The sequence below is a fragment of the Lipotes vexillifer genome, unplaced genomic scaffold (assembly GCF_000442215.2).
Source record: "Lipotes vexillifer unplaced genomic scaffold, Lipotes_vexillifer_v1.1 scaffold75, whole genome shotgun sequence".
Lineage (NCBI taxonomy): Eukaryota > Metazoa > Chordata > Mammalia > Artiodactyla > Lipotidae > Lipotes > Lipotes vexillifer.
This window is the reverse complement of record NW_006771517.1, coordinates 1,127,895-1,142,092: the sequence shown is the minus strand read 5'-3', so window position 1 is coordinate 1,142,092 and position 14,198 is coordinate 1,127,895. Positions and strand designations below refer to the sequence as shown.

The 14,198-nt window shown below is 49.8% G+C and overlaps 1 protein-coding gene across 7 annotated transcripts in view; it reads left to right on the top strand.

The window, feature by feature from the left end:
- Window positions 1-14,198, top strand: part of DNMT3B (DNA methyltransferase 3 beta) — a 36,622-nt gene that overhangs the window by 21,004 nt on the left and 1,420 nt on the right. For 3 of the 7 annotated variants that reach the window (XM_007446843.1, XM_007446848.1, XM_007446845.1), the window contains 14 exons: window positions 1,255-1,362; window positions 2,270-2,414; window positions 4,290-4,415; window positions 4,555-4,599; window positions 5,787-5,866; window positions 6,169-6,281; window positions 6,641-6,824; window positions 7,367-7,451; window positions 8,562-8,707; window positions 9,034-9,124; window positions 9,449-9,597; window positions 10,431-10,516; window positions 13,060-13,129; window positions 13,869-13,987. In XM_007446843.1, the coding sequence (XP_007446905.1) occupies window positions 1,255-1,362; window positions 2,270-2,414; window positions 4,290-4,415; window positions 4,555-4,599; window positions 5,787-5,866; window positions 6,169-6,281; window positions 6,641-6,824; window positions 7,367-7,451; window positions 8,562-8,707; window positions 9,034-9,124; window positions 9,449-9,597; window positions 10,431-10,516; window positions 13,060-13,129; window positions 13,869-13,987 (1,547 nt within the window). Of the gene's footprint in view, window positions 1-1,254; window positions 1,363-2,269; window positions 2,415-3,118; window positions 3,179-4,289; window positions 4,416-4,554; window positions 4,600-5,786; window positions 5,867-6,168; window positions 6,282-6,640; window positions 6,825-7,366; window positions 7,452-8,561; window positions 8,708-9,033; window positions 9,125-9,448; window positions 9,598-10,430; window positions 10,517-13,059; window positions 13,130-13,868; window positions 13,988-14,198 lie in introns of all 7 variants that reach the window. The other 4 variants (XM_007446849.1, XM_007446847.1, XM_007446846.1 and 1 more) reach the window with 2 other exon arrangements.

The window sequence follows — 14,198 nt, the reverse complement described above, 5'->3', positions numbered from 1 at the left end:
GGGGATGAATCAGGCTATTTTGATTCTTACACCTTTTTGAAAACACCTTCATAGACCTCCAGGTTCTGATTAGAATGCGGCAAACAATACTTTTCCTGTGATGTTGTCTTTAGCGCATCCCTCAGTGTGTCCAGAGGTTAGGTGAGGAACAGCAGAACAAGTGGGCTGGGATAGAGGCAGGTGTGGGAATGAAGGGCCAGCTAGTACATCTGTGGGACTTGGCCTCAAGTTGAGATTCTAGTTTCCCCATAAATTGGGCCATTTGCCATTAACACATTGAAGTTCTCAAAGGGCAAGGATAATATGACCTGGAGTATCCCTCGTGGGGAGAGTCTGCATACAGAGGTCCTCCTTGGCCAGCAGAGGGAGCTGAAGGACGAATGTCCTGGGCCTGTGCTCTCCCTGAAGCATCTAATTGCAGGGCAATGACTTGTGTGCAACGAAATGAAAAAAACATGGAGTGTTTGTAATTGCTTTGTCCCAGTGAGACATAAAATGTGCTTAGCAAGACTTAGCAAGACTGCGTCTGATGCTAATATTTAAGATGCTGTTATGTTAGCATTATGGGATGGGATTGCAATTTGGGGCCTGGTGCTTAGGCCGCTTGCTGTATTGAAGCAGTTTGGCATTGGGGTAGCACCTGCATTTCCATGCACAGCTGTGTTGAATCCCAGTCCCTTCTCACCAGTCGTGGCAACACTCCTATGGGTGGTTGGGCTTAGAGATTGAGAGGGGAGCATGAGTGCCAGCCCTGGGGAGAAGGAAATATCACATGTCTTGTCAGCTCTGAAACCTGAACGCCCAGTTTCATCTCATAATTGGCAACCCAAGTGGTTCATGCATGGCCTGGGGACTTGGGGATGAGACTTGTAGAATATGGATCCTTAGCCCCAGTGGAATTCTTGTATTAACAATTCACGATTACTAAAAAGAGCTTAGTCTGTGCCAGGCACTGTTCTGTAAACACATCCATTAGCTCAATTAATAAAAGGCTAAAGTAAGTAGACAGTAAATAGTAATCACAGCTATTTGTGATGCTCACGAAGGAGGAAAGAACATGCGCAAAAACCCTAAAATTGGAGCATCCATGGTGAATTTCAAGACTGAGCTGCAAGGGGATCACACCAGGGATCATGAAAGTCATTTGCTCTGAAAATACCTGTGAACCTGATCCCCAGGAATAAGCTCATGAGAAACCCAGGGCACCCAAGACACAGGCTGTAGGTGAATGTTGATGATGGCTTTCTCTTCTAGATACCAGCAGATAAGTTGGTGGCCTTGGGGTTGTTCAGTCAGCACTTTAACCTGGCGACCTTCAATAAGCTGGTCTCTTACAGGAAGGCCATGCACCACGCTCTGGAGGTAACATGGTGGTGGGTGGCTAGGGCCTGGCCCCAAGAATGGGGTTAAAGCAAGAAACATACAGAAAGCCAACTCAGGCCTCAGTGTGGCCAAGGATGGGTTGGAGGGGACTGGGGCAAGCAGGGAGGAAGGAGGTTGAAAAGACAGTGGCCTGACAGGCAGTGCTGGGAAGGGAAGGAAGGGATTTGAGACTGCCCATGATTTCCCAGTGCTACCCCAGCTCCCCGCTGGTCTCCGTCTGAATTGCCCACTGAATGAGGAACGAGGAGCCCTGGGAAGTAGGAGGCGATATTCGAACGAGTGAGCAAGCTTTTCCAGAGCTTGTGGTTCAAGGCCAAGACTGGGCAGCTGCTGAGGGTCAGCTGCTTCCTCCCCTTGTCCGTGGGATCCATCAGGCTCTGTCCTTCCTCTACCTTGACTTGCAACTGAAAAGATCAGTGTCCTCTGTCCAGCATTTATGAGACAAGCTCTGTGCTTAATTAGACATGTAAGTCCTGGTGCTTCTGAAATAGGACTTAACACCTCCACACCTTCATTAGGGAAATTAAACAAGAAACCTGGAGCTTTCTCAGAGGCCATGAGACAGTGCTGGCTGATGATTCTCCTATAGCTAAAAGTGACACAGCTAATTCTGATCCTTTACCCTCGAGAGGGAGCTGACCACTCCAGTTCCCTACAGGGAAGAGATCATATTTGGTGCCTGTGTGGGGAGACTTATCGCTCCCCCCATGGCCTGTCCCTGCACAGGGCGTTCCTCGCTGTCACATACCACAGCTCAGGACAGCTGTCTGGCTATGAAAGGGCCCAGTGTAAAGGGGAATGCAGGCCCCAGCAAGGGGCATCCCTGGGTGGGGCCAGGCAAGCACCCGCCCCTCCTGTTCATCAGACTCTCTCTCTATCTCGGCAGAAAGCCAGGATGCGGGCTGGCAAAACCTTCCCCAGCAGCCCTGGAGACTCGCTGGAGGATCAGCTGAAGCCCATGTTGGAGTGGGCCCACGGGGGCTTTAAACCCACTGGGGTCGAGGGCCTCAAACCCAACAACAGGCAACCAGGTGGGAATGGCTCCCTGTGGCAGCACCCCTGCTTCTGCTGGTGGGAGCACCCTGGGGAGATGCAGTCACCCCCTGCTGCCTCTCATCCCACCCCGGCTTCACAGCAACCAGTCAGCCCTGGTTGGCTCCTTAGTTTAGTTAGTTTTTTCCAACAGCCTAGCCTTTTCTAGTTTCACTGGACACTTTCCCGCCAAAAGGTCAAGTACACATAACTGGGATTGAATCTGTTCTTTGTTTTTTATTTACTTTTTAATTGTTTTACATCTTTATTGGAGTATAATTGCTTTACAATGTTGTGTTAGTTTCTGCTGTATAACAAAGTGAATCAGCTATATGTACACATATATCCCCATATCCCTTCCCTCTTGCGCCTCGCTGAGTCTGTTCTTAAAGCTTGAGTAAACAGAGTCAAGATGGAATCTTCACTAGCACCTTTTTTTAAAAGGAAAAAATAATTAAGCTCTGCATATTGGAGAAAACTTGGAATGTGTTTTTAAAAAAACCCTACAAACACCCCAAATCTATAAGTCACCTCCATTCAGAAACGGGCATCATCTATCCTCACGTTGACCAATATTGCATTTCCCCCATTATTAGGGATCTGTGGTTTCTTGTTGTCACTCTCCAGAAATCCAGGATTTGTCTTATAATCCTTATATTTAACGCAGTGTTTTCTGTTTTGTTTTGTCCCTCCCCGCCAAAAGTGGTTAATAAGTCGAAGGTTCGTCGTGCAGGCAGTAGGAACTTAGAAGCAAAGAAACACGGTATTCCCTCCCCATCTGTTGACTATGCACTCTTTTCTCTGCACTTCCTTTCAATTTCTTTGCATACACAGTGGTCACTGGAAAGGAATCAAATCTGTTAAAAGTCAACCTGAACTCTTACCCCCGACCCTTCACTCCAACCTTCACAGCTGCCCTTTAGGGCAATGTTTTTGGGTGTGCACGTCCTTCCAGCTCTTTCTGTACACTGGTTGGATTCCTGCTTTCCCTTTATTTCTCAATATTTATCATATAAGCACTGTCAAATGTCATTTTCTCACTAAAGGGTCCTTATGATTTTTAACGGCTGTGTAATTTTCTCTCCTAGGATCAGAGTCAAACTTAACCATGTCCCTTATGGATTATACTGTATAGATTGAATAAAAATACAGTGGAATTTATAGACATATAAACAGTAGCCACCTAATATAATTAAATGTTTTCTAGTAGCCACATTAAGAAGCTTAAAAAAGGGTAAAATTAATAATCATCATACACTTAATCTATTTCCAACATTGTAGCATTTCCAACAGTCAGTATAAAAAAATTAAGATACTTTACGTGATCTTTTAGTCCTATTTTTAATATCTCATTTTTGATGTGTCTTAGAACATCTCAATTTGGATGCTAAATTCTCATTAGAAATACTTGATGTCTATTTTCACAAATGTCCAAGTTGTTCCAAATAAATTAGTTAATTGGATCAATTGCAGTTTTAAAATTCCCATAGAAGTTAAATGTAAAATGCAGTTCCTCAGTCATACAAGTGACATTGCCAGTTCTCAGTAGCTACATGTGGCTATCAGCTCATTGGGGATCATAAATAGTGTCAGGGTTTCATCTATAGACTGAGCTGTGTCTAATTCTCTTTGTGCTGGGTCTAGAGCATGTATTTTGCACCTATAGCTGTTGAAGACCCTGTACGTGGGTTGGCTATGTGAGGAGTTTTAAATTATGTCCTCATCTAAATTTTCCATAAAGGGGCCTGAGATACCCAGGGTAGACTCATGTCATGGCCACATGCAGCTGGCACCCAGGCATAGCAACTAGGGTCCTGTCCTCCCAGCACCCTCCTCCCACCCAGCCATGGCTGCCTTCTCCTCACCTTTCACAGAGAACAAGACACGAAGACGTACAGCTGACGACTCCGCCACTTCTGACTACTGCCCCCCAGCCAAGCGCCTGAAGACAAATTGTTATAACAATGGCAAAGACCGAGGAGAGGAGGACCAGAGTCGAGGTGATTGTGGGGCGAGGAGGCTGGGGGACGGTCCATCCTCAAGTGGAAGTGGGCAGGTAGTGAGGACCACTCAGCAAGGGCGTAGATGATCAGTAAGAGGCTCCCCGACCTCATCTCATACCTTCTCTTTTCTCAACAGAGCAAATGGCTTCGGATGTTTCCAACAACAAGAGCAATCTCGAAGGTGAGGCCCTATCCCTGGTTGGCTTCCCTGCCTGGGTAGTGCTCCCAGCCTGTGCTCCAGGCCTGCTGGTCTGCCCTGCGGAGGTCCACCCCCAACTCTGCTTTGACCTCAGGTCGAGGCGTGGACATCTTACTCAGATGCTACTTAGAATGAGTTGCCTGATTTTCACTGAGGCTGATTCCTAACATCAGTGAGCAGGAAGTGTGCCTGTGCCAGAATGGAAATGAGGATGCTTGGGCCGGGAGAGCACAAAACCTGAAACCATGATCTATGGCCTCGTGAGCCCTCTGAACAAGCACTGCAACTGGCTTTGGGGTGAAAGGCAGACACACTTCACCACTGTCACTCTCCAGCCAACTCTGGTTCTTTGCCCTGGCTGGGAATTCCGCTGGAATTGAAACTGCCCAGTACTCATCTAATGGAACTCGGAATGTGTGAGGACAGCTGTCTATTGCTTCCTCAGCCCGAAGTCCTTTAGTCAACAAATATTAAGTGGTTAGTCAGTGCTAGGTAGGAAAACAACAGAGCTGTTGATCCAGGGAGCCGCGATTGAAGCGGCTCCCTTTTGATTCTGGGAACCTGGACCCATGATCCTCCTATCCCCCAAGACTCCTTCATCTGTCTGCTTCCTGGCAGGGGGTGCTTGGTATTTATTTTGCAGGCCCGGTTTACCTGGTCAGTGATGTAGATCAGTAAGACCTGCTGATGTGAAGGGACAGGATAGCCTATAGTAAAAGGACCCGGGCTCTGAAATTACAGCCATGGCTCTGTGTAGGATTGGTCACGGGCAAGTCCTATCCTGATGAGACAACTGGCAAACTGGCATCACCCTCCAAAAGTCCCAGTCTGTAAAGAGTCTTTAAAGATTTTTCATACCAGGCCCTCCAAGCTTGGCTCCTCTGCTGGCACAGCTGCTCCTTGTTCTGTTCTGTGGGCACTGCCCTGCCACCCCGTTTGTGGGTCAGACCTTTGCCTGTCTTGTGGGACCTTCTGCTTGGAGCTGTCGATTTAGCCTCTCCATCTCTGGAACAGAGGTGGCAACCTTGAAGCACAGTCAAAGGAACAAATTGTGAAGAATCTCTGGTATATTCCTAACGTGGAGTAAATAAGAACAACGAGACACAAGGCTTCAGCAGCTGATCTTGGGGCTGTCATTGCCACAAGCTGCATCCCTGTCTTTCTTACAGATAGCTGTTTGTCCTGTGGTAGGAAAAACCCCGTGTCCTTCCACCCTCTCTTTGAGGGTGGACTCTGCCAGACATGCCGGGTAAGACCAATCCCCACCCTGGACTTTCCTGCCCCTTCCCTTCTTCTCAACTTCCCTGCACTTCCCTAGGATGAAGCACCTGGGTGTAGGCGGTAGGGAAGGCTCTAGTGGGGCCGATGGCCCCAGCCTTCACCCCAAGGGGCGGTGCCCCGCAGACCCCAGCCAGCTGTCCCTGTAAAGAGCACCAGGCCGCCCATGACCTGTTCTGTGGCTGCGTTCTAGGGCCTCCGCCAGTGAGCAAGCGAGCGGGGCCTGGAGGTCCCTGGTCTCCGATTTCACAGGCATTTCTCTCTGGCTGCCAGGACCGGTTCCTTGAGCTGTTCTACATGTATGACGACGACGGCTACCAGTCCTACTGCACCGTGTGCTGCGAGGGCCGCGAGCTGCTCCTTTGCAGCAACACGAGCTGCTGCCGGTGAGCATGGGGACCGGAGCCTCGCTGACCTGGGGGCGGGGCCCGGAGTCAGTATTATATCTGTGGGGGCCTGTCCTTGAAGGCTCTATGTCCCTGAAGTAGAACTGGGATGTAGGGATGGGTTTAAGAAAGGCAGGGAGCGGGCTAGAGAAGGATCCCCAGAGCTGCCTGTGGACTGAGGGTGCCCAGGTTTCCAGGGAGAGGTCGCTGTTTCTCACACACACGGCCTTCCCGCCCATGGGGAAGGGCAACTGGGGGCCCAAGAGGGTTTCAGCCAGCACACGCCAGCTCCATGGGGAGGGTGGGGTTCGCAGGAGAGCCGCCTGACGGGCACCCCTCCTCCCCGCTACCCGGCATAGGTGCTTCTGTGTGGAGTGCCTGGAGGTGCTGGTGGGCCCGGGCACGGCGGCGGACGCCAAGCTGCAAGAGCCCTGGAGCTGCTACATGTGCCTGCCCCAGCGCTGCCATGGCATCCTGCGGCGCCGCAAGGACTGGAGCGTGCGCCTGCAGGCCTTCTTTACCAGCGACCCGGGGCTCGACTACGTAAGCCTGGCACCCGCCCCAGTCCGTGGAGTTCACAGAAACAAAGCTCCGCTGTACAGAGGAGCGTCTGAGAGCCTCAGACTGGAGCCCTGGCTAATTGTCCCCTGTGCACTTCCCAGGCAGCTCCAGTGTTCTTCCCTCCCCTCCTTCTTGGCTTGGCCTTTTCAAGGGCCCCCTGAAGAAGTAGGGATGGAACTGACCCAGCCTTATTCTTAGTGGAACTGCAGAGGGGGGAGGGAAGCCTGCGACCTACTCCCAAGTCTTAGTGGGCATATGTGGCTTTTCCTGGGCTGCAAGTTCATGGAGGAGCACGTGTCTTTTTGTGGGTGACTTTGCACCCGTGTCAGAGCATCATCTGTTGCGTGTCTAAGGGTAGAAGGGCCATCTGTGCCAAAGCTCCCCAGGGCATCCCAGAGAAGAAAGGGCAGAGCTCAGGGCTTGTGTCCCTCAGAGGAAGGCCAGCCCTTCCTCCTCCCAGAGCTTGCGTCTCCCTCCCCACACCCACACCTTGACCTCCATGACCTCTTTATTTAACCTGGCAGGAAGCTCCCAAGTTATACCCTGCGATTCCCGCAAACCGAAGGCGACCCATTCGAGTCTTGTCCCTGTTTGACGGAATTGCGACAGGTGAGTTAGGAGTTCACCTGGGGATGCTCACCTGATCCAGGTGTCCGTTGTCAGTGTCAAGAAAGACCCCTGGGGGCTTCCCTGGTGGCGCAGTGGTTGAGAGTCCGCCTCCGGATGCAGGGGATGCGGGTTCGTGCCACGGTCCGGGAGGATCCCACATGCCGCGGAGCGGCTGGGCCCCTGAGCCGTGGCCATGGCTGAGCCTGCGCGACCGGAGCCTGTGCTCCGCAACCAAAAAGAAAGACCACTGGGAAGTACCTCTTGGTCACCTGTTCTGAGAAATCCACTGGCTCCTTGTTTCTCTCCTCAAAGCTCTCCACCATTTCACCCACCTGGTCCTCTTTTGGTCCTTTTTAAAGGCATGGATATTTTATTTTAGCCTCTGCATTTTATTTTTTATTATGTACAGGAATTTTGGAAAATTATTTTCTATTCCATAAGCATAGATATATTGGAGATTATTAATTGGGCAGCTCTTCTCCTAACATCTCTAATCTTGTACCCGCCCGTTTCCTCTAGGTTTTCCCATGTATAGAATAAGCGTAGCCGACATGCATGTTTGCCCCTGGGCACTTTGCCTGATTTAACTCATTTAATTGTCAGAACTGCCCCGTGATGCCTTGTTAGGAACATTTCCCTTTTACTAGAGCAGGAAGCAGTGAGAATGAGTTGCTGTGCACTTAGCATCACTTGTGCTTCTATTTGTTCACCAGGGTCCGCCTGCCTAAAACAGTGACAGCTTTTAAAGCTTTTTTTTTTTCTCAGCATGGTTTTGGAGAAGATACCCATTCACGTATCTGACTCTGCTGGGGCGGTAGGTGGGGGGCCTTGGCTATGTGCCTGTCGGTTTTAATAAGTGCTGCCAGTGGGCTATACCAGTTATATATACATATTTTCTTCATGAAGCTCCGCAGAGAGCCTGGGGGGCCCAGTGTGCAGTTAGGTAGGCTTAGACCCTGCCATCTGCAGGGGTCCACTTGAGGACTGCCATGGCCTTGCTGTGTCTGGTCTGAGTTCTGGAGATGGCTTAGAGTCGCTGAAAGGAGCGGCCCTCGCCAGGACAACGCTGATGTCTTTTCTCTCCCCCTCGACTCCTTCCCCCCCAAACAGGGTACTTGGTCCTCAAAGAATTGGGCATCAAAGTGGAGAAATATGTGGCCTCTGAAGTGTGTGAAGAGTCCATCGCCGTTGGAACTGTGAAGCATGAGGGCAACATCAAATATGTGAATGACGTCAGGAATATCACAAAGAAAAATGTGAGGGCAGCCCCCCTCTTCCTCCACTCCCTGAGTCCCCCACGTCCTCACAGCCACGTTGCCACCTTCTCCATGCCCGGGGCTGTGGCAGAAGAGGTTTGGTTCCATCAAGCTGCAGTGTTAAAGCCGCAACTTGGAAATCATTCAGAATGATTTAGATCTTAGTGTATCCTGAGCATTTGGTTTTCTTGGGTCAGAAGTAGAGTTGGGAGACTGAAATCACCAAGCAAGACCTAGAAGTGGGTTTTTTTCTAGCTGGTTACCTGGAACCCAGGCTGTTCATCTCTCCATCCTCACCCCCATCCCGGACTGTTTTTCTCTTGCAGATTGAAGAATGGGGCCCCTTTGACTTGGTGATTGGTGGAAGCCCATGCAATGATCTCTCAAATGTGAACCCTGCCAGGAAAGGCCTGTATGGTGAGCATCCCTTCTTTCCCGTGGCCCCAAGAGACCCTATGTCCCCTAAGTGCTGGTCCAGGAGGAGTGGGCTGAGAAGGAACTAACTGTTAGCTTCTGGCCAAACTTACCTGTTGTCCCTGTTCATGCCTCATAGTGAGTCCCCAGTCCCCAGAGATACAAATGAGTACTGCAGTGCTGATGCCTGTCATTGCAGAGGGTGACAGGGAGAAGGGACAGTAAGGCATCAGTCTTAGCTAGCCATCGGAAACCCATTGGTCTCAGTATGGAGGGGTGAGCTGAACGGTTTGAACCTGGCTCTGCCGTTTTCTTTTGTGGGCTCAGAGGGCACAGGCCGGCTCTTCTTTGAGTTCTACCACCTGCTGAATTACACACGCCCCAAGGAGGGTGAAGACCGGCCTTTCTTCTGGATGTTTGAGAATGTGGTGGCCATGAAGGTTGGCGACAAGCGAGACATCTCTCGGTTCCTGGAGGTGAGGGGACCCGGGGTCTTGACTGTCAAGATAACATGAGCATGAAGGCCCTGCTGGCAATGGGGGTTTAGGGTATTTCCAGTGTTGGGAATGATTTCCGGGTTCCCCATGGAGGGCATGGCTAGGTCTGAGAGTAATGGAATGGAGTCGGTTGGTTCTCTTTAGTACTTGGAAAACGTTTGATCCCTCACCTCATCCCAAACCCACTGAAGTCAGAGGATGAAACCATCACCTACTTTTGGAGGCATCATGAAGGAGATTTTTTACTCTAGAGAGTTTTTTTTTTTCTCACCCTTGTTCCCAGAAACTCTGCATTAGGGACCATGGGCAAGTTAATTATTTACTGTTTAATATGCATCAAGCATTGTAGTAAATACTTTATGTACATACTTATTTCCCCCCAACTTTAGAGCTAAAGTCCTACTAGTGAGGTTATAGAGCTGGCTGGTCAGTTCCCTCATGCCCTGTGAACCTGACCAATCGGTGGCAGAAGTCAGATTTTGCCAACACTGCATTTCCATAACCAGGACCTCAACCTGCTGGATTTCAATTTTGAGCTGCTTTTACCACTATACACAGTACATTCTGTAGTAACATGGCGTGCCCCAGGGTATACTTTCTCTTATAACCTGCCGGTCTGATCCGGTCTCTTTCCCCACCATTAATATGGGGGCACTAGCTATGTCCTTCAGTCAGATTCTTGAGGGGAATTAGTCTGTCCCTTGCCTGGCAGGAACCATGCCTCCTCCACAGCCAGGGCACTGCCATGTCACCTGTCTGCCGCCTGAATTCTGCCATGGGCTCCCAGCAGCTGCCCTTCTCTCTCCCTGCAGTGTAATCCAGTGATGATTGATGCCATCAAAGTGTCTGCTGCTCACAGAGCCCGATACTTCTGGGGCAACCTGCCCGGGATGAACAGGTAACAAGGGGCTCCGAGTGGGGCAGGTAACAGCCAAGTTAAATATAACTAATGGTATGAGCCACTAACCATCGACTCTTATGAGAGAGACACATTGGAACCTTGTAGAAAGAGCTGGCTCTGCTGAGAAAAGTCCTCACCCTCTGCTTCAGACCAACCCCTTCAACCATAGGGTTATGACTGAAGCCTGTTAGGCTGTACACCAAGTACCTGAGAATCTCAGGCCAGGATTCCTCAGTACAGTTTTTTCTGCTCTGCCTAGGGACCTGGTGCTTAAAAGTGCCATGTGTTGGAGCAGGCTCCTTCCCAGCGAGGGATGCTGACGTTTCTACACCCCACCTCTCCTCCCAGTTACGGTCCATTGGGAAATGAACTTAATCTCCCTGCCCCTGAGATGAAGTGATCCCTGGACCAGGGCTGTGGTGACCAATCAGGTGGCAGAGCTGAGATAACAATTGGTAGCCCAAAGCCTGTCTCCCTTGGATTTTCTTGACTGAGATCTTTCCCCAACTTTTCATTAGTCCTTTCACGTTGAAAGCCACAAGGCAAGTGGCTTGGCTGAGGATTAATTATCTCCTTTATATGGCTTCACGGAGACCAACCTGCTAATTAAGATACCAAATGTGATGGTAATATAACTTGCAAATGAGTTAGCTTCAAAAAAATTCTTTAAAAGGAGGTGTTGGAAGCATAACTTTCAGACATTTAGCAAAGTGTGGACAGAGGTGAGAAGGTACTGGAATAGCTTGGGATTTCTGTTGGGTGTCTTATATTTTCATTATCAGCCCATCAGATGGTGCAATGTCCATGTCCGGAATGAACTCGGCTTATTCACTCCATTCCTGAGCTGTCACCCTGCCAGACACTTCTGTCCCTGCTGCCAGTTCTGTGGTGACTAGATGTCAGTCTTGGCTCTCACAGAGCCAGTGAGGGAGGCGTAGAGAAGACGAATGATTTCAGGGTCAGGGTTGGAGGGGGCACTGGAAGAGTTGATGGGGAGGCTTCTCATCCCAGCAGGACCCAAAGTGATGGAGTGGAGACATGCAGTTGAGAGCAAAAGGGAGAGGGTCAGGGAGGCCAGTGACGGGCATTCGCAGAGCAGCTCGGAGAACAGTGTTCCAGGGGTGGGTTGTGGGTGTGGAGTGGGTGTGAGAGGAGGGCTGAGAACTCCGAAGTATGGGCCAAATTATGTGAGGCTTGTAGTCATGGCAACACATATTTACTTTGACCCAGGAGTTCACGTGAGATTTTAAGCGGATGAGATGAGTTGTGTCTCTGGTTCTCAGGGTTTCTGGTGGAAGACTAGACTATCACGTGGTGAATGCAGAAGTGAGGAGGCAGCTGAGGTGTTGTTCAGAGGAGGAGGGCTCTGACTTTGATTATTGTGTTGTGCTCAAGAGGTACCATCCACCTGCACTGAACACAATGAGAGCAGTGGCTCCAGGAGGGTGTCCTGTGGGATTACAGGGAGGGATCAGATTCTAGATAATGGGATTTGCTGAGCATTATCTGAGTTGGGATGAGAAGTGAACTGCTACAGGTGGGCTCTGCAGGATCCATGACTCAGCCAGCGTCAACCCCGGGTCACAGACCCAAACCCAGCCTTTAGACCAAACATGTTGGTTGTTAAGATTTCAGTCCTAGAATCAACAGAAGGTAGAGCAGGGCTGTGAGCCCTTAGCTCCCCTGGGTCCATGGAAGAGTTGGGCATGGAGAGAGGGTGAGGTCAGTGAGGTATTATTCTGTGTTCGATGGCCCCTCTTGTGGGCACCATATCCAATCTTACATCTGATTTGTTTTTGGCCTCGGAGTTCCTTACACAGGGATGCTGTGGCATTCATCAACTCTGTGCATTCAGACCTTTTGCTGGTTTTCTGGTCTGGACCTGCTTAACCACTTCATTTTCTGAAGTTCTATCCATTCTCCTTCTCAAGCATCTGTTTTCCTCTCTCTGCTTTTGCAGGTTTCAGTGGTGAAAGTTGCAAGGGGGAGTTAATTTTAATCCTTTTGTGAACCACCTTTTGTCTTTACTTGGACCCACTATTAAAGCCTCCTGAGGCTGCACTCCAGCAATAAGCAACCAAATCATGGGTTTGATGTTCTAGTTGTAGTGAGTAGACCCACAAAGACCTAATCCAAGCTCCTGAGGCTCAGAGAGGTGGCAGAATTTGCTCAAGGTCATTCACTCAGCCAGTGAGCAGTGGGGCTGAGACTGAGGCATCTCCTGGCTCCTCCAACAATGTGCTTCCCCATCCTGCTCCCCTCAGTGAAGGAGCTTTGACTACTGTTAACATTTGGGAAGGAGGACCATTCACTCCTGGACATTGGGCTCCCCGCCCGCCGGCCCCCATCAAGGGGCTAGTCTGTCCCTGGCTCAGCACACAGGCTTGTGCTCATGCCAGGGCCATTTTTATCATGTATTTGTAGCACAGTTCACTGCCAGAGCACATTTTGCAGCTTGGGCTCTCACTCCCACCTTGGGAGGCACCTAGCCAAGGCCCCTTTCCAGGTGGTAGGAAGTAATGGGTTTTGGATGTTCTCAGGCCTGTGATAGCATCAAAGAATGATAAACTCGAGCTGCAGGACTGCCTGGAGTTCAATAGGACAGCAAAGGTAAGATGTGCTCTGTGCCTGGCCCATTGGGAAATGCACTTGGTGATCTCTAATCGGGACTTGACCTTGGTGTCCAGTTTGTTCCTGCCCCTCCCCGCCACGTGACTCCCTGGTGCTGGGCTTCTTTCCCCACATAATTGTTCTATCCTGTCTTCAAGTACAGTGTAGGAGAGGTTCTTGATAAACAAATCACTATGAGAAAAGGCAAGTAGACTTTCCGATTGTGAAGGCACACTCCACGGAGACTCAGCTTATCCTCCCAGTGAGAAATGAGTACACTTTTGCAGAAAAAAAAAAAAATCTACTGTTAAGTCATGGATAATTCTGTTAAGATCTCCATAAACTTACTTTTCAGCGTTTCCATTAAGCTAAGCTCCATTCATTCAAACCCTGGTTGACCATCCTCTGCAGTCTGGGTGGCCTTTTAATTTTGCTTAATCTCGCTTGATCAGTAACTCTGTTTCCTTGGCCCCCATGTGATCTCATTTGTGGTCATTTGTTGTTTATCTCTTGTTCTCTCTGAGGCTGATCCTTCCTGTTCATTAACTTCTTGGTGTTTGTGGGAAGCACGGAGTGTTCTTGTCCTTCCAACTTTCCTTTTCTCATTCCCTCTGGGAGCCCGGCCCTGACGCTCTCTTTCTGCCACCCACCCTCCCTCCTCCTTCCCTTACCTGCTTCTGAGCCTTGACCCAGAACCCTTCATTCTGTGCTCACTCCATGATGTCGTTTTGTTCTCCAGTTAAAGAAAGTACAGACAATAACCACCAAGTCGAACTCGATCAGACAGGGGAAAAACCAACTTTTCCCTGTTGTCATGAATGGCAAAGAAGATGTTTTGTGGTGCACTGAGCTAGAAAGGTGAGCAAGGACTGCACGTGGAAAGGGGAATCAAGCAGATAGAGAGAAAGGGGAAGAAAACATGGTTAAGGCCAGCAGTGCGAACGGGCAAGTGCTTGCCTTAATTCCGCACGGTCTCAGGGACCTTCTATGTTAGCAGGGCTGGGAGTAACCTTTTCAGTTAGTGCTTATTTCCTAGCAGAAATGGCAAAAGGGTTGTGGTGGTGAGGAA